Source organism: Zootoca vivipara, chromosome 2 (assembly GCF_963506605.1).
Source record: "Zootoca vivipara chromosome 2, rZooViv1.1, whole genome shotgun sequence".
Classification (NCBI taxonomy): Eukaryota; Metazoa; Chordata; class Lepidosauria; order Squamata; family Lacertidae; genus Zootoca; species Zootoca vivipara.
Window position 1 is genome coordinate 29,170,865 of NC_083277.1, and position 27,119 is coordinate 29,197,983.

Genomic DNA, 27,119 nt, shown 5'->3' on the forward strand with positions numbered 1-27,119 from the left:
AAGAAGAATGGGTGGATGATGATAAGACAGGGTGAAGGATCTTCCACCAACTTGCTAGGGCAATCCTATTCATTCTTAAGGCAGCATGGGCCAGGATGGTGCTGCATGAATAAAACTATGATTTAGTTCTGCTCATAATTAGCTCTCTCTGTCACTTGCCTTGCCTTGCTGTTTTTCCTGCCAATTTTTAATTGTGTTTCCATCTTTTCAGGCTCAATGTAAAAACAAGAAAATAAGAAAATAAATTGACGCCAATGCAAACAGGCACATTAAGAGAGTACCCCAATTTAACTGGCTTTAGCAGAACTGCAAAGCATGGTATAACACTTGGGAAAACGGTAGCACTTAGCATGAAGGTGATGAATTGCCCAAACATTGCAACTGAATTTATACCTAAAGCCCGAATGAGGCCCGTCACACCTCTTTGCATCCGACTCTTGTTTCCGGCCCCCGGTTCTACATCTATGGGCTGTAACTGGCAGACAGAAAGTGTGGGGCAGACCCAGGCTCTGGTGACAGCAGCATGGGAAACAGATAAAGACACCTGCCATTCTCAGCAGTGCAGCTTTTCATAATACTGGCACTGATGGAAAGGAAATATGTGTCCATGCTTTTATTTCTTTACCATCCATCTTTCCTCCAAGGAGCTCAAGATGGCCTAAATGCTTCTCCCCACCCCCCTCATTTTATCCTTGTCACAACTACCTAAGGTAGATTTGACTGTGTGTGGGGGACACTGGCTCAAAGTCACCCTGTGAGTTTCATGGCTGAACGGGGAATTTGAACCCTGGTCTCCCAGGTCCTATTTTGGCACTGTAACCATTATAATGCATTAGGCATGAGAAAATGTTTGTGCTGGTTTCAGCATGAACATATCTTTTTTGTGGGTAAGGGAATTTCTCCCCACCGGTCTATCAAAATAGCCATATATAAAAGTCACTTTCCTGGGTTCTTCCACATTGTAGCATCATGCAACAATGAAGACAAGAAACAGAATTTGGAGGAGGCTCACACAAATAGGAACAATTGTGATTCTGAGTGGCTCCTACATAGCTCTATGGCACAGTAAATGGACAGAGAAACACATCAAGAATGTTGTAGAAGGCACAAAAAGTTTCACAAGGAGTGGATTTATCTCTCATTCCAACCAAGTCTCTCAGTATACAGTATATCATTACTTCTTCTTTGGCGATCACTCGTAGCCAAGTAAGATTGTCTTCCATAAACACGGTTTTAACAATGAGTCCCTAAGTGACTGTAGAGGCCAATTCTGGACCCACACATTCTTCCATAGTGGGGACATTGGTTCCCGGGCGGGAGTTGATTGCGGTGTGGATTTGTCTGTGCGGATGCCTGCTTATTGTCTTCCAAAGCAACTACTCTATTCCAAACTTAAAAATGGAAAGCGCAATGCTGGTGGTCAACAAAAGAGGTTTAAAGACTGTCTCAAGGCAAATCTAAAAAAAATGTAGTATAAACACCAACAACTGGGAAACACTGGCCTGCGAGCGCTCCAGTTGGAGAACAGCCTTTACCAAAGGTGTCATGGACTTTAAAGATCATTACTTAAGCTCATGTGAGGAAATGGCTGTCATTCACTTCCATGGGGAAAATAAGTTGCTATTTTGCAGACACTAATACAGTGGAAGTCAAATCAGCCACTGACATTAAGCGCCTAAACTTCCACTAAGAGGGATCTCAGGACAGGTTGCGATCAATATACTTGGGTGAGGAGCTGCATCTTATTATATATGGACAGTTCCCCAAGTAGGTTCTAATATTGTATCTGTTCTATTCAGCAAAGTGCTGAGGTGAGACTCCTTCCTTAACAGGAAAGAAAGAATAATAATACACAAAATATGAGAAGACACTGACAGCGAAACTGGCAAACTGATCTTTTAAGGGTCAAACACTAGATTGTAAGATTACCACCTTCTCATTAAACAATGATGTTAACCTTACGGCCTCTGTTAGCCTCTCCTAACAGATGGAAAACATCCACCTCTCAGGTAATCTAGGTAATCTAACTTAACCCCGTATGTGAGAATGTGTGTTTCCTTTGCAAGCAGGAAAGTGTTCTTTTTCTTTCATATCAATGGCACAGTAATCATTTCTTCCGTTTCACTCCATAAACGCTAAGATCAATAGCAGTTGGCAGAACCACTGAGGAACTGTGATGTCCAAGGTTTTCAAACTTGCTTACTGTGAGAAATATAATTACGTTTTTGGGGTTTTTTAAATAAAAAAAACGATTTGAAATAACTCTACATAGAGAAAGGAGACTATGTATTTACTGTGTTCAAATGTGTTAAGTTATGTTAATAAATTAAAGGAATCCTAAGAATTGTATTGGCCAGGGATTTCCAATTTTTTTAAAATAAAAAAGAGTCTCCCAAATATAATGATGTCTGTTACTCCTTTAAAAGACTCCACACTGTGCATCTTGTTGCCCCATATAAGCTTGGAACTGACGCCCAAAACACTTGTGTGAGCCCACCTCCCTTCAAATCATTTCTCAAAACCCACCTTTCTCACAACCCCATAGTTTCCATGCCTTTTGGGGGTGGGGAATGGCAATCAGGAAATAGGAGAGGAGGGGAGCAAATGAGCACATGGAGAGATTAGATGAAAATAGCAGGATGGTAAATTAATCAAGTAAGATGGGGAAACTAAGGTAAGGGTAGATGGAAAAGTAAAAATAAGGACTACTGGTAGAGGGGATGAGGGAGAGAGATTGGAGGAGAGATCAGAAAAGATGGTTTAAATTATAGCATTGCAGAAGTAGGCCAAGGCTTGGGAAGAGTGTTGAAAGGGAGGAGCCAACAGGAGAGGCCTTAGCAGAACATCAAAGGTAGAGAAGAGATACTGATGAGTCCTAGAGATGAGATTGCACAGGTATAGTGGTTCTGCTTGGTCAAGTAAATAATAAATGAAAAGGAGAAGTGGGAAAAGTCAGCCAACTTCTGTTCTCCAGAGGCATTCAGCTGCAAAAGTACACGAGCGAAAATATCAAATGGAGGCAGTGAGCCAGGGGTGGTGGAAGGAGTAAATAGTATTATGGACTGTCCTTTTTGGTAAGGTACATTCACATAATTGATGTTTAAGCAGATTTTTTTAAAAAAATCCTGTTCACCCAGAGATTTGGGGGCTGAAATATATTGTTTCCAGCAAGCTTAAATACTAGTTGTAAAGATATTTGTTTGTAGTCAATGCACTGTGTTTAAAAATATGTTTGGAGGGTTGAGTAAATATTTCAAGAATTGAACATAGAGATGAAGTTAAGGTGACAACTACAAAGTCTATAGAACAGAGAGAAGCAGTAGAGGAGTTAGGACAATGATTCAGAGAAGGTCACTAGATCAATGGACTGAAGGTCACAGAAGGAGCTGGAAGCAGCACATTGCAAGGATGGGCTGTTTGAAATATTGAAAGGGAGAAGGGAGTGACAATTCCACAGAAAAATGGTCATATGCAGAGCAGTTCTTGATGAAGACAATATCAAGAGAGTGCCCAAGTCAGCATGTGGGAGAGTCAGTCCAGAGGTGAAGGCTGACGGAAGCAGCTGGATCTGAAGAAAATCCGTGTTGAAATAAGAAAGGAGCAGGGTATCAGAGCTATCACAGGAGCTATCAGAGTAGAAGACAGTCAGTCAGGCACCAGGGTCTAAGATGAAGGTTGAGAGGAGCCAGGAGGGTGACACAGAATAGAAAAACAGAAACATATAGGACATATAAATGTAAAGGTCCGTCTAGTCCAGCATCCTATTCTCTCAGGGGTCATACAGATGCCTGTGGGAAGTACACAAGCAGGACATGAGCACAAGAGCACTCTGTCCACCAGAAATTCTCAGCAGCTGGTATTCAAGGGCATACTGCCTCTGTCAGTGGAGGTGAAACATAGCCATCATGGCTATTAGCTGTTGATAGTCTTATCCTCCATGAATTTGTTTAATTCTCTTTTAAAGCCTTCCAAGTTGGTGGCCATCGTGGCTTCCTGTGATATGCAGAAGCCATGCTGGTTCTGCTTCAGCAGGGTTTGTTCTTTTATATGCTTGGTCATTTTAGATTTAACAAGAAAGATGTTGAGCTAACTGGCCTGCATTTTCCAGGGTCCACACTGGACTTCTTTTTAGAAACTGGTGTTAGTCTGGCTGCTTTCTAGACTATGAAGGTATGAAGACTGGTCTTAGGGACAAATTACATATTTTTGGAAGAGGCCCAGCAATTTCACATTAGAGTTCTTCGTGAACTCATGGGCGGATGCTGTCTGGACAATGATTTGTCAGTTTTTATTTTGGCTATTAGACCTAGAAACCCACAAAATGAACTTTAAAAGGTAGAAAATGTCTCCCATACTTCTGATAGTATCCAAAATAAGGTATAAAACCAAGATTGTGCAAATAAGCTCTAGGCAAAAAATGTGGATTATATAGTTTCCATCTTGGCTCATCCAAGATGCACACCCAACTAGTATGAAAACAAACAGGAAGGAGACAGTCTGCCAACCGCATAAACTAGTCACATCTCTAGTGGACTAGAAAGGCACATCATACATGGACTGGTATGTCTTGGCTATAGAGGTATGTAGTCTCTTCAAACAGCCGATAAAACTCTTATACAGAAGCTCCTCCTATGTCAGAGAACTTCAATGCACACACAAGGAGTTCATTCACCACAATGCCAGAGACAGCTCTGTGTGTGGATTTCCATTGCTTGCTATATATAGCTAGGCTCAATATTGCAGAGAGTGGTGTAATATGACCTCTCTCAACATTCTGCATGTGCAATGGAGCACCTGAGGCACTTTGTCTGAATGCAAAAGATCTCTATTTATTATATATAACTGGTAGTTCCTCTTCAAAAGAGAGGTGATGAAAAGGAAAAGGTGGGGGGACGACGACCCTCGAAACTATATTCTGGAAATGTAACTGCATTCTCCGTATATACCATTAACACTCCTATATATAGTGAGGCTTTTAAAAATGGAGGCTCAGTCATTATTCATATTGTATTATTGCTTCTCCATTTGAGCAGACATCACTTGATGCTCACAATTAATGAGCTCTGGTCCTTTTTCTAATTAAGGAACAAAGATTCGTGTGTGCTGGATATAGAAAGCCACTGTCTACAAAAAGCATTTAAACAAGAGAAAAATCCTTCTAATTACCTTAAAATAGGACTTTTGATATCTATGAACATAATAGGATCAAGAAATTAGAGCACTTGCAACATCAGTTGCAAATAAGCTTTTAATAAACATTATGCAAAGGTAATGGCATTCTTTACTACCACCCCACCCCCATCAAATAATAGAAACTTATAGATATCACTTCTTACGTATTTTTTTGTAATTAATGTTTTGTAATGAAAATGCACCACATAAATTATATTATGACTATGGGACATCATATCTGAAAAGCGGAAAAATTAGAAGGTAGCTATTAGAGTATAAAATATCTTTAGACTACAGTTGATTAGGATTCAAACATGTAATTAAGAAAGTCAGAAAGATAACCTCACTTTATACAGTAATTAGGGCGGTTGGAAATAGGATACCATCTCTTAAAGTGTTACAAATACACCACACCACTAAATAATCCGTATTGCTGGGGAAGAATACTTGCTATCAAGGGCAAAGCTGCTATACGCTGAGGTAACAGCAAATGACAGACTGTTGTTCAAGTCCATTAGCTGCTATGTGATAGTAGCACATTCACTAGCCCACGACCTGTGAAAAATCTTAGATCTCTTTAAATCTTTGAATTGGATTGCTGCATTAATTCTTAAGAACTGCAATCCTTCAACCAAGTCAAATTACCCTCATTAACCAGGGGGGGGGGGGGAGAGAAACTGCCTCTGCAATGTTTTTTAGAAAAAAGATATTTATTACCTATAATCACTTTCCCTTACTGCTCCTATAAGTATTAAAAATGGGTGGGAGAAGGGGGGGAACCTTTGGGGGAGGGGAGAAAAACCCAGACACTATTTCAGACATTAGGTGGGGATGTTAATAAACTCCACATTCCTGTATGGAAATTAAAATGCACATAGATAAAGGTACTGGAACAAAGGGAATCTCAATTAATCTTGAGGAAAGGATAAAGATTTGGAATGATCTTTGTCTGCCACTGACACAAACACAATAGGTGGGGTAGAAATTCTCCCATTATCCGAGGCTTGATTAGAACACTACTTCATAATTAGGTATGTTAGAAGTATTGTCATCAACCAGAAGATTCATGTACTAACTAAAAGGTCTCAGAAGCCAGATCAAGACTTCTACCGTCTTTCCCCTTTTTTAAGACACCGTCTTATAACTTTTTTTCCTCAAAAAAACACAGGGTGGCTTACTTTCGGTGGGATGTCTTATTTTTTTTATTACCGGTACAGTTTTTACAGCTCAGGGCGCTGGCTCAGGGCGCTGCTCGGTTCTCTTGAGTGCTCGGCGCTGCAGCAGCCACTGGTTCCGGGTGGCAGGGCAGCAGGCATCCTAGGCCGGGCCAGGCAGAGGCCGCTGGCTCAGGCGCTCCGCCTGCCGCTGCAGGGCGCTCCAAGCTCCTTGGCCAAGCCAGGCAAGGAAGAAGCAGTGAGCCCAGCGGTGGCGACAAGCACAGAAGCGGCAGGGCGGCGATGGACGAGAAGGCGGAGCGCGGGGATGCAGCCAGCAAGGCGGGAGCGCGATCAGCTGTTAAGCGGAGCTCTTGGAGCGCCACTTCAGAGCTGATCGCGCTCCTGCAGTGCCAGCTGCATGGAGTGACTCTGTGAGTGGAGGTGCCTGTGGGGGTTGGTTTCCGCGGAGCGGAAGTATGGCTTATTTTGGGGGTATGTCTTATATTTCTCAAATGCTTAAAAACCCTGCCATGGCTTACTTTCTGACTACGTATTAAAAAAGGGGAAACAGGGTACTCATTAACAACATCTGCTATTAATGTTTAACTCTCATAAACATGCACAAGGGCATTCAGCATACAATAAAGATTTAAAACAAATATTTTGTTGTTCTGTTTTTTGCCCTTGTGGAGATCTGTGACAACCCCACAAATGCTGAGCACTCTTAAAAAAAACAACTAGGCAAGATAACAGAAGGGTATTTGTTCTTTGTAAGAGACAATCTTGCTCTTTCAGCAGGGTAGAATCATTTAATAGAAAACCCGGGGGGGGGGTGGAAAGAGAGAGAGAGAGAGACATACATTCACAGTGCTCCCTCCCCCTCAGGCACATTACTTTGCAGATCTTTATTTTTAAAAGGCAGAAAATAAAAACGCACACACACCTCGAGTTTGCATTAAGGAGTGTTAGAATGAGGAGTGTGTTAGAATGAGGAGTGAGTTGTGGAAAGGGGGTTTATGGAAGGTAAATCATTACCCGACTAGATAATGAAATGCAGAGGCTAGGCCTCCACATCCAGCTACCACCAAGGCTAGTGCCCCTGCCATCCCCAATGATGTGAGAGGACAAGAAGCATGAGCAGCAAAACAACTGTGTAACAGTGTTTTTGCATGGTGCACAAATTAACCCCAATGGGAGAACTGTAGCCAAGGCCCTAGAATTTTTCCTTCCTTATTTTTTTAATCTATCTATACAGTATTAAGTTTCTCTTAAATAGTATCTACAGCAGTGGTCAGCAACTGGAAACTGCTGGGCCAGATCTGGCCTCTGCGGTAGCTTTAACCTGAACAGGGCCAAAGGTGGCTCCAATCTTTTAAAAAAACAAAAACCTTTCCTAAATAAAACAGAATGTAGCATTAGGGCCAAAACAGATGAGATGTGGTGCCCGTGAACTGGATCAGGGTGATGGCATGGTAAGACGAAGGAAAAAGTTAAGTCATATGTTTTGACCGAATGCAAAAATGTTGGAATCGGATAGTGAATCTCTCTCAAAAAAGAAGGCCTTGCTCTAACCTGAAGTAGGCTGCATATCAATAGAAGCTTCTAATATATTTCAGTAAACTGGATGGTTTTGTGCTTGGTCCAGTAAAGTATACATTGTATGATCAGATTTGTAGACTTAAGAGTCTGTATAAACAACTGTTCTAAAGAATTGCCATTTCTGCTCCCCGAGATAGGGATGATTTGATGCCAACATTTAAATATTGTGAGTATATATGGTTGTTTTTGGTGAAAAAAAGCTTGAAGGATATAAAGATGCATAATTTAGTTTAGTTTATTCGTCAGGATTTATATACGGCTTAATACAGTGGAACCTCGGTTTATGAACACCTCGGTTTACGAATTTTCAGTTTATGAACGCCGCGGACCCATCTGGAACTGATTAATCCACTTTCCATTACTTTCAATGGGAAAGTTCGCTTCAGTTTATGAACGCTTCAGTTTAAGTACTCCGCAGACCGTCTGGAACAGATTAATCCACTTTCCATTACTTTCAATGGGAAAGTTCACTTCAGTTTATGAACGCTTCAGTTTATGAACAGACTTCCGGAACCAATTGTGTTCATAAACCAAGGTACCATTGTATAAACAAATACATCTCTGTTTACATAAAATTATAGAAAATATTCATTAAAACAGCCAAACTAGTTTGGTTATTGCAATTTTACCTATGTGGTTCCATTTCAATATGTGTACTTATATTATTTTCTATTAATTCCATTAAACCATAATACATTTATATTATAGTAGGATACTAGATGCAAATATTATATCTATGACAAAATAAGCAAAGGGAACCATTAATAAGTACTGATAAAATATAAATATGTACATGTAAACATTCTAGGTGTGTTCCCCCCCCCCGCACCATTTAATTGACTCTTGCTTTACTTTTCATTTATCTCCAATCAAATGAGTACGAAAGACATGTTGACCATCTTTATAGGTTTATTTACATTCTCCTCCCCCTGACAAGAATGATTATTTGAAAAAAGCAGGGAGTCCATGTTCTTTTTCTACTACCGTATTTCTGCTGAACTCTCTTTATAAAGCCTTATAAAATTGAAATGTAAGAGGGAATGTGATGAAATGGTATTTATAGCAAAAGCTTCTGCTCGCCAGCATTTTACACACAGGCATGTGCATCCTCATTTCTATGCTGTACCTCTGCACACTCTGATGGGTCCACTGACTGTCTACTAGTCATTAAAAAGGGGAATCCACTCATCACATAGAACAGTTTTGACAGGGCTTGCATGCAGAGGGCTGGTATAATGGTTTTAAACATTTGATTTGATGCTCATCACCAATTGCCAATGACACACATCCTGGACAGGATGTGCCATTTAAACAAATACATATAAATATATACACACAAAAGTAAGCGCAGACCCACTTGGTTCCCTTGTACAGCTTGAACCCAACTGTTAGCTTGAATGTATGAACAGCAGAAAATGCTCAATGTTATAAAGGTAAAAGTCTAGCTGTTCTTACAACTCTATCCCGGGGAATTCAGTGCTGATAGAGCCAAGCCATGATTACAGCAAGGCCTTATGTGAGACCGGCTTTTGATGTGATGATGTTGCAAAGACGTGTCTGGGAGATATGCATACTCCTGAAGCTGAGACAAGAGCAGCAGCAAAAACCTACTTCAAATGAGGCAGATGTGGAGGAAAGTGAAATCCTTAAATGTTATTCTAAGTGCCTTTAAATCTGGCAACCTCCTGGTTGGAAGACAAGGTCAAGGAGTAGGAAAACTTGCATCTTGCCTGTTGCCCTGGGATTCCTTTCTTCCAGTGCTTATTCAGGTCTACACCACCCCTTCTCCTTTCTTAGGGCTGCTTGCCTGCCTCTGAAACTGGAAGAAATGCATAGGAGGAAGAGGAGAGAAGGGGCAGGAGAGGAAAGGAAGAAGGGCAATGTTGCCAAGATGGAGGTAGGGATACTGTCTACCTGCACATGGGATGATGCCAAAAGGCCCAATGCTGAGAGTCCTCTCAAACCTGGAACCATTCCTAAATACCATACAATATTAGAACTTCAGAAAGCTGGAACTGAAGACGAAACCAGGATACAGTATTTCTCAGCTACTGCCCACAATTAAAGAGCAAAGTCATGGACTCAGATCCTATACTTAGAGCTTAGGGAGGGGCCTAGAGACTGGCTGTCAATGGCTACTTTAGTACCATGTAACAAAGATGCCTCAACATGATGTGTAACGTATGGGAGCACTTAATGGCTCCTCCTCCATCCCTTGGTTGCTACCCCCCCCCCCCTTTGTACCAGGCAGGCAAAACCAAAACTAATAAACTAATAATTCCTCAACTGGAATTCCAACCCCAACAATAGTTTCAACAATAATGGTAATTGGGGAAGGGATAAAGCTCGGTAACAGAACACATACTTTCTCAGGTTCAAACCATGGCTTTTTTATATAGAATGGGAAAGGCTCCTGTCTGAAACCCTGGAGGACTTCTGCCATTCAGTGCAGACAACGCTATGATTGATGGATCCATTGGCCTGACTAACTATAAAGCTGCTAGAGATGCTCCTATGTTCCAGTATATAGATATTTTCATATGTAAGGGTGGTTATTCAAGGGGATGAGTATATATGATTAGACAGGTGGACACATTGCGAAGGCAAGGAATGTCAGTATTAAAACTGGAAACTGTGAATGAAAAGCATGGCACAAGAGAAAGTGTATCTTTCATTGCACCAGCCAATGGTTAAAAATACAGTATACACAAGTTTTTGAAGCACATGTTCTTCTTCAGACATGGATACTGAAAACCAAAATAAAGTACAATTAAAAGTTGCCACATGTCCAGACAGTTGATTACCAGTCTGTGGCTCATCCAGAAATATGAAGCTCATGGAGAAATAACACTGTTAACATTTATTGATTACAGGGAAAACAGAATTTTCTGAGCATAATGAATATGTTGTTCAGTGGAAAAATAATTGAAAGATAAGCTGCATGCCAATTTTAAATAAAGTGTACTCATATGCTGTGTATAGAGCTTGCAGATTTTATTCCATACTGCTTTTCTCCTGTAGAAGCCCAATGTTTACTGCTAGCCTTCAAATTCACTTTCATATTTGCACCTGCAATGTTGTTTGTACATTAAGCATTTAGAATATACCCGTGCATGAGTGTAAGACCAGGGGATGAAAGAACCATTATGTTTTCCTAAAATGCATATTTATATTATGAGAGTTTTGAAAAGTCTTTCAGAGCCGTTCTTTATAATACCCTCTGGAAATCTTTAAGATCACTTACATGAAGTAAGGTGCTCTTATATTATATAGAAGTTCACTCCACTAGTTTAAAGTTAGGCAATCATAATATATGTCACAAAGAGATTCTCATGAGCAGAGATATGCATTTCAAGGATAGCCTTTAACACAGACATGGACTGCGACTCCTCAGCTTCAACCTTTGAACAGCCTTCGGCGTTACCTTGATCATAGGAATTGTGGTTTAAATAGTTGCTGCCATCTTGGAACCAAAAGGTAGGTGGTATTAAATTACTAAATGCAATTTATTTTACTGCACAGGGTTTCCCTGCTACTGCAGGAATCCATAAGCTTTCCTATAGATAGCACCATACGAAGTAGTCATAGAGATTGGTGGCTAATTACCTCTTGCCTCTGACCCTCCATTCCTGTTTGCCTAATCTGGTAATTAGCCACCAATATGTATGACTATGCTTCCCACCTGTGCCCCATGTGACCACCACCTTACCTGAGAATAGTTGCAATTGTGCCTGTAGGTCAGCAATAGCGTCGTCCCTACCTCATGAAGGGGTGGGACAAATTCCCTCTAACACAGAGCTTTCCAAACTGTGTGTTGTGACCCATTAGTGTACAGTGGTACCTCGGTTTAAGTACACAATTGGTTCCGGAAGTCTGTACTTAACCTGAAGCGAACTTAACCTGAAGCTAACTTTCCCATTGAAAGTAATGGAAAGTGGATTAATCTGTTCCAGACGGATCCACAGAGAACTTAAACTGAAAGTACTCAAACCGAAGCGTACTTAAACCGAGGTATGACTGTATCAGCTGCAGTGCATAGGTGTGTCACGCAAACGCTCCCCGTGCTCCTCCTGGGGTTGGAAAGGGGTTATTTAAACCTCCGGTTTGCTAGTAAAACTGAATTACTGTGTCGTGAAATGATGCATGTCTAAAAAGTGTGTCACCAGCATGAAAAGTTTGGAAAGCTCTACTCAAACACAGTGTGTCTCAACCAGGGAGCATGCCGTCCCAATGGGGTATACAAAGATCTCATGGGGGCGGTGATTTTCTTTTTTTTATAAAAAATGTACAACTTAAGTAAAAAAACATTTCAATCCATTTGAAAATTCAAATAAAAGAATTGTGGCAGCCAGGTTTGAAAGGTGGAAGGCTTGGATTTTTATGTCAGCTAGAAAGGAGCATGGGTAAAAATAAAAAAAAGTTGAGGAATATTGTTCTAACATACAGTCATACCTCGGTTTAAGTATGCTTCGGTTTGAGTACTTTCAGTTTAAGTACTCCGCAGACCCGTCTGGAACAGATTAATCCCCTTTCCATTACTTTCAATGGGAAAGTTCACTTCAGGTTAAGTACACTTCAGGTTAAGTACAGACTTCCAGAACCAATTACACTTATACTTCGGGTTAAGTGCACTTCAGGTTGAGTACTCTGCGGACCCATCTGGAACGGATTAAGCCACTTTCCATTACTTTCAATGGGAAAGTTCGCTTCAGGTTAAGTACGCTTCAGGTTAAGTACAGACTTCCGGAACCAATTGTGTACTTAAACCGAGGTACCACTGTATTTTAGTAAGCCAGAGTGATGTAGTAGGCAGAATGCCAGACTTGAACTAGGGGTGCCTATGTTCCAAACAGTGCTTAGTCATTAAACTCTCATGGGGGTGACTTGGGGTCATTCACACTCTTCCAGCCTAACCTATCTCATGGGGTTATTGAACGATAAAAAAAGGGGGAGCATCAGTGCCTTGCGAACTGAATGGTGGAAAGGTGGAAATAGGAAACAAATAATTTAAAAGTATCGCATATCAGCCTTTACTTTGACTATGTTGAATTATTTAGACTAGTCCAGCCTGTTTAGACTTCAACTCATCCTGCTATCAGAAGTTAATTACTGTGAAAAATAAAATGTACTTGACTTATTAATCTAATCACCATAAAACAATGCAATAGCCTGAAGCAACTACTCCAAGTACTTCTAGAACCCTCTTTAAGTCTTTTTCCATACATCTTCCTGCACTTGCTCATCCAGAATATACCCTCAACAATGATATTCTGTTATGGAGGAAAGAAACAGAAAACAACTACAATGACCCATCTAGTTATAACCCTACTTATTTACAGGTAGCTCTTACCATGGACATGTGTTTCCAAAATTAAACCGTAAGGAAGACAATTCCCAGGACACAAATAACCCATCCCATCCCATCCACAAATTTCAACAGAATTTATCTCCACATCCATATTTTCAGAGGGGGGTGGTCAGATTTATCTCCAAAGAGAATATAAGGATTCTCTTCACTTCTTCCAAAGAATTGTATTTTAATACAGGAGACCTGAGAACCAATAAAAAAGGCAATTTAACAATATCACTAGTGTGTCACCAATCACCATAAAGGCCTGGAGGCTCCAACATACCTACAATAGGTTTGCCACCCTGCTGGTTTTCAATTGACACCCTCCTCCCCATCATGTTATTATTTTTTTATAAGTTAGGCCTAATAGTGGTTTCTAATATTCCTGCTTCGCTCACAGCTGATGGCGTTTTCTGCTGCTAAGCTCTGTTTCTCAGAGACACCTCTGGAAGAAAGAGACATAGAAAGAAGACACTGGTTCACCACAGGTAAAAAAAAAATGGGGAAAGTGTGATTTGAAATGGACACAAAGAAGGGAAGTGATAAGCCTGGCACATGTTACCAGTGCCTATTATCATGTGGGCTATATCACAGAGAATGACCATAGAAACTCATCCTGAGTCCCCTAATATACTGTTATCTGATGGAAACATGAGAAATCCACTCTTCCGTTGCCACCAATAGGGCTTTACTGATGGCCAGGTTTGGTCTGTAAGCAAGAATTGCACTTCAAAAAGCATGGGGGACAGGAAATGGCTAACAGAATCCCCACTTAATATTCACTTTCCCAGTGATTTCAAATTAATGGTCATAAAAATAATGAGCATGTTTAAACGATGCTTACCTCTAGAACATGTACCTACTGTGCCTACTCTGCACATAACTGTGGCCAGCTTCAATAATGCCCTTTTAAATGGATAACTGTTAAATTAATATATCTGCTAAAGGAATCAATTTTTGTGCACTCCAAGGTTATGTGTTTAACAGACTTCGATAATTCAATGAAAAACTGAGCTGGTAATGATTTGCAGGCTAAATGAATGTTAAATACTTCAAAGGATTGGACAAACAAGTAGGCAGCAACATTTTTATGGGTTCACTTCCTTCAAGGGAACTTAAAGAGCCTGCCTTTTTATTGCTGCGAATTCTAGACACCTTTTTTTACCCCTCAGCATCTGTTTGAAATATGGAGTAGACAATTGGTTTTTTGGCTCTGACTCAGGTGGTTGAAATACAGGACAAACAGACTACTGTATATAAGCTTTCCTCCAGCAATGAAATTTTTTATTAACTCTCTTGCATAGCAAACTCTGCTGCCTAGCTTCCAATCCCTACAGAATCATCAAGGAATGTGGCTAGTTATTAATTCTGGTGGTCAAGCACAGGGTGGATATGTTGAGACTTGTCTGCAATATGTAACCTCACATTTCAAAGAGCTACAGAGGAATAGGGGAAAAAATAAATGAATTCTGATTCAGTCATCATTCACATGTGTAGAATTCAAAACTAAATACTAGCTATGTACATAAATATGTCACTCTTCTCAAGAACTTCTAGCCAAGGAAAACAAATCCCAGAGTGGAAGGGTGCAGAATGATCATTAAAAGTCTTAACTTTGCCTAACCTTCAAGCTGTTTCCAGTCTACAGCAGCAGTATTTAAAAAGGTGATCTTGATAACTGTCACAGTAATAGTAACCCCAAATCACCTGGTCCCAGGGCTGATTGGGACAATGGAACCACCACCACATGCAAACTGCTCTCAGTTCCTAGCAGTGTGGAACCTGGAGGCGGCTTTGTCTTCCCTTTTTTTTTTGCTACACAACCTCAGCCAGTCCTGCTCTGCCCCTGAAATGCCTGGTTTGGGGGGGTCTTGCACCAACTTCTGCTAGTGGGAACACTACCAGCAATACCTCTTCAAACGTCTGCACCTTTAGCAGGCACCGCACCACCAATGGTAGAGCCTAACCCCCTTCTCAGAGCACAGATCAGGGAATAGGATTCTCATCTTACCAGCTATGTTACTAAAAAATGTGAGGAAGGAAAAAAACAAGGATAAATATACAATAAAAATAATATAATCATCCTTCCAAAATACATTTGAAAATTGTTAATATGACAAAGGCTTCAAAAGTTTAGGTGTAACCCACCTATTTTAATGTATCAGAAACATGCACACTCTACACTTTCTTCCAAAGTTCCTGATCACCATGTAAGGTGTTGCACACTGAAAATTTGCACGGGTGTAGTTCCTCTCAAATGCATAGGATGGAACAGTAGAAGTTGCCCTGTGATGGTTTTCTTTCTGAAGATAACTAAATGCAGATAGGATCTTGATAATTTTAATGGATATTTTGCCGCAATGAACCATGAAGGACTAATGGGGATGACTAATGGGCCAAATGTGGCCTAAAGAATGGACATTCCCCACCCCTGCTCTGTCAGGAGCTAGACAGGAGAGTGTGTCTTTTGTCTGTTCCTCTCCTTCTGGACCACCTTGCTGGGATAGGGCAACCATTTTGTGGTGGCTCTAAGTCATTCCTTTTGGGTAGAAGGTGGTGCTGGGAGACTCATGGTTTTTGACCTGCAGGATGCGGTCTCCTAAACTTTTCAACACCTACTTGGTTTTTCATCAGAAATCTGACAACAGCTTGCTCTATAGCTCTTCTCACTGAAGGCAGACCTAGCAACCGAGATAGAACTGCAGTTCCTGTACAAGGGTTGGACTAGGTGACCCTTGAGGTACCTTCCAACTCTACAATTCTATTATTCAAAGGCTGTGCCTGAAGATGACTACCGCTGAAACAACATTTGAGCTCTACTCTAAGGGATTCTCCAGCATGAGCCCTGCATGGAGCTGTCCAGGGTAGCACTGATGCCTTGCCTCACCTCTGAACTGCTGAGGTGATTGCTCAAAACAGAACACAATTGTCTTGCGGCTGTGAGGCTGGGAACCTTCTGTAGTACTCCCTGCATATTATTGAATCCTGCTTTTCCAGGATTCTAAAATGTGTAAGGCACATCCATGAGTTCAGAAGTCTTCCCACACGGTCCCCAACAAATGCAATGGAAACAATGCAGGGTGGGTGGGTGGGGGGAGACAGAAGTAGCATGTTCATCTCTGCTGCCTTCCCCACCCCAATGTGTTAACTCTACACTTTCAGATAACTCATGAATAAGGTTTTTGTGGAAGTAAGAAGCATTTATTTAAATTTCTATATATAAGTGGAAACTAATTTCACAGTGTTAAACTAAAAATACAGTGGTACCTCGGTTTAAGTACACAATTGGTTCCGGTAGTCTGTACTTAAACTGAAGCGTACTTAACCTGAAGCGAACTTTCCCATTGAAAGTAATGGAAAGTGGATCAATCCATTCCAGACAGTCTGCGGAGTACTTAACCTGAAGCGTACTTAACCTGAAGTGAACTTTCCCATTGAAAGTAATGGAAAGTGGATTAATCCGTTCCAGACGGGTCCGCAGAGTACTTAAAGTACTCAAACTGAAGCGTACTTAAACCGAGGTATGACTGTATGTATTTCTGCACAACACTTTTCCATCACAGTGATCAAACAATGCCATTAGAGTAATATAGAACAAATTTACGCAAGTGTCATCGTTTCCAGAGTCCCATGCTCCTTAGACTTACAGCAGCTGCTCCTGGACTCCTAGCTCCCCTTCACTGTCTTCCCATCATTCCCTGATGTCACAGGGGAAATAAAACAACACAGTCTCTGCCTCCTTCCCCATTTTCCTGACTCTCTCAGAGGCTTATAAGCCAACAGAGGAGGCTGGAAGTTTGCAACCTCTCATCAGCCCCATCCTTACACAACTGCAGTCTGTCTGGTGGGTTGGCCCACTTGTGAGCAAGCAGGTGGTCTAGCAGCTTTCCCCCTCACAAATGGTTTTATTTAACACAGCAACCCTCAAATCCCTATTCTGAAGCATTTTCACTGACTACAAAATTTATAGGTGCTACTTTCAAGACCCATATGCCAGAGTAGATCTAGGGATGAGAGAGAATGAAGCTTCATTTACCTGGGAGTAAGCCCCCAATGAAATCAGTTGGAGTTACGTCTGAGTAGGCATCATAGGAATGACCTGTTAGGCACTAAAAATTCCATGAAAATTAAATTACAGTTGCTCTTCGGAAAAGTCCCATACAACAGGCTCCAAATAGCCCACAAAATGAAATCATTCTTCGGCAAAGGTTGCAACCGCAGTATACACAGGCCCGTGGGAATGTCATGAAGACTGTGGGATTGGATCTTTAGTTGCTAAAGAGACATCTTCCTTCCTCAATGCATTTTAATCAGGCAAATGTTTTGCCTGCTTTTATAAGGTTTCGGCTGAAGAATATTTTATAAAAACCAAAGGCCTACCTACAGCGCTGCTTTGCACTGCCAAAAGCCAATTATGTTAACACAAATAAAACTAAACAAACAAAGTCTCTCAGTGTCTCTCTTAACTTCTGGACTGCTTTCCCCAGGAATAAAACAACTCTGCCAAAGACAGTGTGTAAGCAGGCAAGAAAGTACATAAATTAATGGTTAGGTCCTACTCAGGCTGGTAAAATTTCCAGTGGCAGGTCCCAAACCTGTATAAACCTCATTTCCATCACAGTTCTGCCCAAGGACAAGAAGGACTATATGGTACAATGGACAGTATGTTGTGCTTGGCATAGAAGACTCCATTTTAATTCACAACTCAGTCATGAAGCTCACTGGATCCTTCTAGGCATGACACCAACTTTCAAACTAAGATTATTTTAATTATACTGAAATAGGCTATTAAAAGAAATAGAGCAATCATTTCAGTTCTTTAGAAGCAATATTTAATGTTGATTTTCCAATATACCATATCCCCTCCAAACTCAATAATAGCTTACACCAGGATACATAAAGTCAAGCAGTGGTGAACAGACACTTCTAATATAGCCATTTTTTATACTGGGCATACTTTACAACAAGCCTTATTACCTTATAATACTTAAAACTTTTTGTCACTATTCTTATCACAGTTTAAACTTCTAAAAGATTACAAACTAATTTTTAATATTGCTCTGTAAAATAAGTCATCACTACATCAGCACATACTAAAACTGTGTATTTCTAAATGTATTATCCAAAATCAATATTCAATATTGCTACTCAAAACACCACCAAGTTTCTCTTTATCTCTGCTTTCTGCCTAACTAGGAACCAATGTTTCCCTTCAGGCATGAAACAGACCTAAAAACAGCCAGGTTTTGTGCTTTCAAAACCTGGGTTCGGCCATTTGTCTCAGAATCTGATGGTTGATACCTAACAGAGTCTAAGGGAAATCACCTCCCCCAATTGGTGGCCTTTGTTGGGCAATTCTGCAGGCCAGTCACTCATGGCAGCCGCAGCAGAATGTCAGGTGGTATGACATTCAGGCCTGATCCCTGTGCCAGTTACAAGTTGGCACCCCGACTGGGCCCAGATGAGGCCTCAGAAATACTTTATTATGGGCAATGTGCTGGGAAAGTCACCTTGGTTTTCCTGGGGCACCTTCACCCCAGGAAACAGCTAAAAATGAAATACCTAACCCATGTTGAACATGCAATTAATAATGTCTACAATATGGGCAGATAGGGAATGAGAATGAGCTGTTTGCTCTATGCAGATCCAAAAGGTGCACTGATTGTTCATTTAAGAGACAGGTACAGAACCTGTAGCCCTCAAGTTGTTGCTGCATTACAACTTCTGTTAGTCCAAGGAATGATGAGAGGTATAGTGCCACAACAACTTGAGGACCACAGGTTCACCATCACTGGTCTAAGGCACAGCTGGGCAAGGTGTGAGTGGCCCAGTCCAGGATAGCATGGGCCAAGTTCCAGAGACGTCTCTCAAAAATCAGAGAGACAGTTCAGTACAGAAAGGAAACTGGTTCACTTCAAAAATGCTGTGAATGTAGTATATATTGATTTCAGCAAGGCTTTTGACAAACTCAACCAAGATATTCTTGCAGAGAAGTCGGTAACCTGTGAACTGGATGAAGTAAGTGTTAAGTGGATTTGTAGCTGGTTGGCTGACCGAACCCAAAGAGTGCTTATTAATAGTTCCTCATCATCCTGGAAAAAATCCCAAACAAACAAAATGAATTTCAATAGGGTCAAAATGTCAGGTTCTACACATGCAGGAAGAACCAGCTACACAAATACAAGATGGGGGCTACCAGGCTTGCCAGCACTACAGGTGAAAAGGGTCTAGGGATCTTAGTAGACCACAACCTTAACATGAGCCAACAATGTGATGCAGCATCAAAAGAAGCTAATACTATTCTAGCCTGCATCAATGGAAGTATAGTGTCCAGATCAAGGGAAGTAATAGCCCCACTCTGTTCTGCCTTGGTCAGATTACACTTGGAAGATTGTGTCCAGTTCTGGTGCCACAATTTAAGAGGAATATTGACAAGCTGGAATGTGCACAGAGGAAGGCAACCCAGATAGAAGATCAAGGGTCTGGAAACCAAACGTTATGAGGAATGGACAAAGGAACTAGGTATGTTGAGCCTGGAAAAGAGGAGACAGAGGAGATATGATAGCCATCTACAAATATCTTAAGGGCTGTCATATGGAAGATAGAGCAAGCTTGTTTTCTCCTACTCTAGAGCATTGGACTCGAACAAATGGCTTAAAGTCACAAGAAAGGAGAACCCAACTAAACATCAAGAAGAACTTTTTGACAGTAAGAGCTGTTCGACAGCGCAACAGTCTCCCTTGGAAAGTTGTGGACTCTCCTTCCTTGGAGGTTTTTAAGCAATGTTGGTTAGCCATTTGTCATTGATGTTTTAATTGAGATTCCTGCATTGCAGGAGGTTGGACTGGATGACCCTTGGGGTCCCTTTCAATTCTATGAAAATTACAACTATGGGGGAAATGGGGAAGCAATAATGGGGCAAGACAAAGCATAATGAGTCTGTAGAGCAACTATTCTGGCTGGTAAGCTGCTTAGAGTGTGGAACTAAGCCTGAGGCTGGAATGATCCGAATCCAGCAAGGTTCCCGACTATCTGATCCAGCTGGGCTGGACACCTTCCAGAACACCTCTGCAGAGCAGCAGGGATCAGGTCCTAAGCACTCCGTGCTCTGAATCACAAAAAGGGGTATTGATCCTGTTGCATGATACCCTGGTTTGAGCCTTCTAGTAGCAGGTCTCTGTGGAAGTCATGTCTTTTAGGTTTTGTCTTTTAGTAAAACTTGACCTTCCTCAGATACTGCACTAGGCTTTCTTGATAAGGAGCTATAATCCCTTCATTCCAGTGAACCACTGAAGACCTAAGCACCACTCATCCTACCCACCCAACACCAGGCCCAATTCATCTGGGACAGAACAAAGCAGGTAGGTTTTGTGAAAATGTTTTATGGACACATGGGGTGGAAAATGCAACCTTAAGTATCACATCCATAAAAGGTTAAAAACACAATTTTAATATTGCTAGTCAGCCAAAACATCTCACGTTAAAAAATTCTCCAGCACTGTAACTTTTGCTGATCAAAAGCACGCAACAGCTACAGAAGGCACAAAATAACCCCAGAGCCTATTTCATCACTGTGGCACTAATTCCAGTTTTACACTGAGAGAAATCCATTCAGCTAAAACCTTGATCCCAACAGAGTAATGCTAGTAGCGGCTGGGGGTTGGGAAGGAAGAGGGTGGAAAGGAGGAACTGATCAGACCTCTGGCAGCTATTCAGGAATTAGTATAATGTCCACTGTTGGTATGAACACACACAATGAATTTCTGTTCCCTCCATCATTGCTAAGTTTCTGGCTATCATTGACAAATGCATATATTCCCCCATCATGCTTTAGTGTGTTTTTGAGCCCCACGTTGCCCTCACTTTTGATTGTGTAGATGAAGTTGAAGTGCACAGGGTATTTACTGATCCAGTTATCTTGTTCTGTGACAGGCAGAATCAATCAATCAAGAGGCCAGCTTTGTGCTTGCATATTCCAGGCACATCTCCACACTTCAGGATACGAGATCACAGTGTTATCCAGCCAAATTTGATCAACAAATGCAGTTCCCCTGTGCCACAGCAATCTCAGATGAAGATGTTATTATGTGGAACTGAGCAAAGTGATAAAGACAGTGCAGAGAAAGAAAGGAGGGGTGCAGCTGGGCCGTTCCAACTGCCTTGGATGCATTTGTTGTGTGAGCGTGCTGAAAAGCATCATTTTTTCTAAAAAAGGTTTATTTTAAAAACTAAAAGTCTGCTGTATCTGTATGTGTCTTCTTTTTTTCACAAACCCAAAAAATAAGACCTCTCAGGAAATAACATATATTAAAAAGGGAAATCCTGGCATTTATCTTCCACCAATTAATAATATATTTCTGTGATGAGTGCATGTACTACATTTGCAAACTGTTGCACATTTATGGCATACCACACCCTTATTATAAAAAATTGTCTGGAGGGCAAAAATACATTTTACCTTATAACTGAGAAAATAGTCACACAGGACCCACTCCCCACCCCCACAACAAGCTGCCACCTGGTTGTGACAAGATGCATGCAACTGTGTCAGTATTTAAGTGCATTTCAAGCAAAAAAATGTACACCAGGATTTTATTTTGCCAATAGCTTTCTACTGCCCTGCAGTTATTTTACATTATTTAATCCAAAATACCATCTTTTTGAATCCACCTTTCTTTTGCTTTTTAAATCTTTAATGGGAGCCGTTGGCAGTCCAGGGGTACAATTATTAGATATCTACAGAAAGAAATTGAAAAATTAATAATACTTTCCTGTTCTGTACTACATATAAAATTATCTAGTCTTGGTGGAATTCTATAGATTCAAACAGGCAACCCCCCCCCAACCATGGTTTAAAAAAATAAGATAAAAACCTTAGCCTGAATTAATACAGCCTACATTTAAATCTTTGCAGTCATCAGTTTTAAGTAAAGCTTGGGGGATACTGTATTATGTTTTCAACACAGAAATTTATTTTAAATCATTTTTAATTAAAGGACATTTATTAAGGCAGCTTATGCTACCTACAGCCTAAAAGCCCAGGTAAAAGTCCCATAAACTAATCATACTAATGATATTAAAATTGTTTATTGCCTTTTTATGGGTTTTCCTACTTAAGTTACCATTTTTCACTACTATATGCAAAACGTGTGACATCATCCATATCAGTTTATTAGGGAGAGTGATATATGTTTTCATCTGACCTTTGTCTAAATAGCCCCTTAGCTGTGGCTGGGGAGGGGGAAGCCCCAGAGTAGTCTATCAGCAAGGGAGCAATATAAAAACAGCTACATCTATTAACGTTTGTTTCCCTTTCACTATTATTAAACTCAAAAGCCAAATCCAACTGGAAAAACGATGCCATTTGAGTTCCCTTGTCATCATGTGATAAGTATGAGAAATGTATGTGCAATAGCCAAATGGCCAATAGACAAAACACCCACTCCAAGTGACGTACTGTTTTCCATACAGCACAGACAAAATCAAAACAACGGAGCTGCTGCAAACAAAAACAAAATCACATTTCCCATAAGCATTCCAGACAGAGCAGGGGTTTTTTTTACAGGAAAAGAAGCTGGGAAGGAAACCAGAATATGAGAGAGAGAGTCCATACCTCTCCTCCACAAGACAGAACTTTAAGCAAGCAGGGTTTACACGCTTTGTTCTTAAACACACAACGGTTAACAGCTGCATATGTATTCAGTAATTTCAGCGTCCTGCACACAGACCAGTTAAAAAGATTCAACAACTGGGTCCAGTTTCAATCTGCTTTCTCTGGCATAACGCCAGTAGCCACTTTGGTGACAAAACCCAGGTTTTACATACATTAGGTCAGAACCTGGCCCCTCGTTTTCAAACGAAAAGTGAAATCCAGCCCAAGGGACTGGTCCCATTCACAAAAAAACAGTAAGGTTGCAGGTTAGGGAGCAAAAGTGTGAGGTTTTTTTGTTTTGTTTTTTGCAAAAAGTAATGGAATGGGAACAATTAGACTAGAAATTTCAGTGCTGTGTGTTTCAAATAGAATTTCAAAAAAGGAGAAACACTTCAAATTGCTCCTTTGGCCATCTGTGGTGTGCCCGGTTAAAAACCACCACTCGATAAAATGGGCCTGTGTTATCTTTTTAAAAAATAAATAAAAATAATCATAATATGGCGGACTGCCGTTGGTGTAACTGTGTTAACATATCTGCCTCTGTAAAGTTATGGTATCTGTGCTTAGTGAGATACCTGGCAATAAATTGTGGCAGCATGGCGAGTATCAACAGCTGCATTTTGCTATTTTAGTTGAGCAGCATAGAGTATCTCCATCAGAGTGAATTCTTGTCAGCTGCGCTCTTTGCTAACACAATTCCTATGTTTTGCCTGGCAGTAAACGGACGCTTCTGCCCCAGCATCATCTAAACAACTCTGTTAACATTTGCCCTCAAGCGTCTCTCTCTTTGTCCAGTCCCTGTCTTCTAACAGATGTCATCCAAGTCTAATCAAGCATAAAATGGTCATAAATATTTCTTTCTGGTAGATTTCACATTCGCATTTCATGCAGGGACATGATATTTTTCTGCTACCTCCAGGGAGTACCTAATGCAAAAACCAGTTACTTACATTCAAGGCTCATGTTCCTTTACTAAAATGCAGCACATGTTCTCAGTTCAGAGACAAAACACAACACACACACACACAAGACTTTATCTTCTTTTGTTTAACTGTCCCCCTTAAATGATGCACGTCACAGTTTACACTAAGATATACCATCGCTTCCTGTTTAATGTGAAATCCCCAAAGCCGTAATATACTATTCTTATGGAATTAAATGCAGTTGAAATACCTTAATTATTGCCCAAAAGAGATTTAGCTCCTAGATACTTAATTGAACTAACAAGCTATTTAACAAATGTGAGAGATAAGAAAGGCAGCTTTCTATTTTGGCTGATTTTATGCACAATTTTACAACCTACTTCATCATATTTAGTTAAAACAATAAAATGAACCTAGGGTATAAATTTGAGGTTCATGCCTATTTAGCAGATGAAAAAAGGAGAAAGATAAGTGAGAGACAACTGATTTCCAGTACTTAAACTTTAATCATTCATAGGGAAACTACGTAGGCTAATTAATTCTGTCTACTTAATGGAAGAAACCACAGCGAAATCATATTCCTTTCTGGCAAACTTCATAGTTAACATGTCAGAATGTAAAATAAAACCAACCTGAGATTATTTTCAAAGCCATATGTCTATTTGTTACTCTTTTCTACCCCTTCCACTGTTATGTTTGTCAAAACAGAAATCTTATACAGCTATTTAAAACAAACCACAAACGCTTAATGATACAGATCACAACAGCGAAGCTTCTCTTCGCTTCTCTTCTCCCCATCCCCCCACCTCCCCTTTCTCTGTTGAGCCTAATATTTGATTACTGTTAGTCAAATCAAGCTTTCAGGCAAATAATCTCCATTTTTTAAGTTAATGAGATGTGGTCATGTCGACAACAGCTTGCAGAAACTTTTGATTCCTGCAGGCTGTGCTGGCCTCTTCTACAGCAACTACTACTGTTTGAACGAGTCACATTTGCCAAAATGACTGATATAGACAAGTGCACATTTAAAAGAGGCACTAATTAAAAAAATACCCACTGGTGTCAATTTAAATACCATGAGAATAAACTGTTATAGTAGCTTGGCTACCATCTCATGGCTTTCTCAGAGCGCCTTTAATTCCAACTGAATGGAATTTTCATTGCAAATATACTCTTTGCATAAGAACACTTTCCCCCCCCCTCCCCATCGTGGAGGAATTCAGGGTTTTGATATAATTAAACAAATTATGCTAATATTTGTTTCACATAAGCTATTAAGCAAGCGCCCCAGAACAAGTTCTAATTGAGAAAGCTCCAAAAAAAGCCATACTGCTGAGATAAGCAGCAAATTTATACTGTTGATTTTAGAGCACACATTTACAACTTATTTCTTTATTGGAACTCTGTCCTTTCTATAAGATGCCCAGCTCTATTGAATATCACTGAAACAATTTTCATAACTCCTATTGGCCACAGTCAAATGTGCCCCACCCCACCAGTCCAAATGAATAGATAAGAGACCTGGAAAGAACTTTTCCAAATTCTTTTGACTTCTCAAAAGGTTTTCTGTTTTGGCAGGGAATTCAAACAGCACAGCTGTTCCGTAATGTAAGCTGATGCGATACCAAAAAGGGGGGGAGGGAACGGTCGGTGCTGAGAGGGTTATATCCATTTAAGGGGTTAAATATGCAATTACCGCTGACTAAAACCAGAGAGACATATAGATAAACAGAAGAAATGAAGTCCCCAGGTTCCATTCAGAAGCCTTCATCACATTACTACCAGACAGAAAACTCTTTAAGTACCATTTTCAGATGTTAAATCATTGTTCTTGCAGCACATATTCTCGCTATTCCTGGGGGAACAATATCTGAAGACAGCGTGCTAACAAATGCAATCCAGTAAACAGGCATTTTCCCTCTTGTTGTTAGTACCTTTGTGTTCCAGCTCCCAGCTCTGTCATCCATGCCTTCTCTCTGCTTTGAAGTTAAAGTACTGAATGAGCGTTGTCATCTATTATCCAGAGTGTGCATGTAGATTATAAATAAGAAATAAAAGTGACTTTCAGTACACTGCTTTTGCATTAGCAAGTTGCCTTCTCTGTTACCTCCTCTGTCCTTCATACTGCACTACCAACATTATATTAGAATCCAACTTCAGCTCCTGCAGACTGAAAGGAACACCCTAGGAAAAATATGTACACAGCAGACACACAAGTTTTATTGCAACAAACAAATCCTGCCTTTTAAACAGGCCTTCAATTTAGCTTTAAATATAAATATTTAGGCCTTGTTTGCAAAGGTCCCTTGGGCCCATCTGAGACTGAAGTGGGTAGGGCTGGCTGAGAGGCATAAGATGGGCCAAGGGAGAGTTGAGTTTGGGAAATGTAACGATTAACTGGGACTAAAATATGGTGCATGAGAGACAGCAGACAAGGAAAGGAGGAGTAGGTTGAGGGATTCCAGGGCTTGCAGTACCACTGCTCACAAATATCAGAGCCCAAACTACCACTTTCAAGTTAATTAAAGGACTCTTCAATTTGCATTCTCGGACTTTAAACAACATAACTCTATGAGTCACGCCAAAGTTTATTTGTTGGGGATAAATCTTTTTTTAATATTATTTTTTTAAGATTGATCAACTATTTATATTTAAAATCTTGTTTATCTTATTTATATTGAGGCATATGGAATTATGCATGGCAGATTTAATGCACAGCACTGTTTCAGATTACTGAAACTAGCCAGATCAATGCTTTTCTCTATATATTAAGGCCAGTTCCTCAACGTTTTGTCACATGTTAAATGTGTGAAGGAACGTAATCCACAAGAGAGGGGTTGGCTTGATCCATAATGGCTGAAGTCACCAGGCACGAGCCTCCAGCCCTTTCTTTTTACATCTTTCAAAGTTAACAAGCCACCAGCTAGTTACTAATAACAAAATGTACCATATGGAACCAAATTGTGGCATCAACTTTAGTATCCTCATATGTTTTTTCCAGTCCACTAAAAAAAAGTTCTCCTCTGCCGTCTAGTTGCAAGAAAGAAAATTCCAACTAAACATCAGGAAGAACTTCCTGGTGGAAAGAGCTGTTCAACAATGGAATGGTCTCCCTCAGAGGGTTGTGGACTCTCCTTCCTTGGAGGTTTTTAAGCAGAGGTTGGATGGTCATCTGCCATATATGATCTAGTTGAGATTCCTGCATTACAGGGGATTGGAATAGATGACCCTCAATGTCCCTTTCAACTCTACCATTATATCAGTAG

General features: G+C 40.5%; 1 protein-coding gene across 22 annotated transcripts in view; it reads right to left on the reverse strand.

Moving 5' to 3' along the window:
* FOXP1 (forkhead box P1) overlaps positions 1-27,119 on the reverse strand; it is a 548,710-nt gene that overhangs the window by 188,150 nt on the left and 333,441 nt on the right. The window contains exon 2 of one of the 22 annotated variants that reach the window (XM_035106659.2): positions 25,788-25,866. The exons of the other annotated variants lie outside the window; for them this stretch is intronic. Coding sequence (XP_034962550.1) covers positions 25,788-25,820 — 33 coding nt within the window. The 5' untranslated portion in view covers positions 25,821-25,866. The remainder of the gene's footprint in view (positions 1-25,787; positions 25,867-27,119) is intronic. 22 annotated transcript variants of the gene reach the window in all.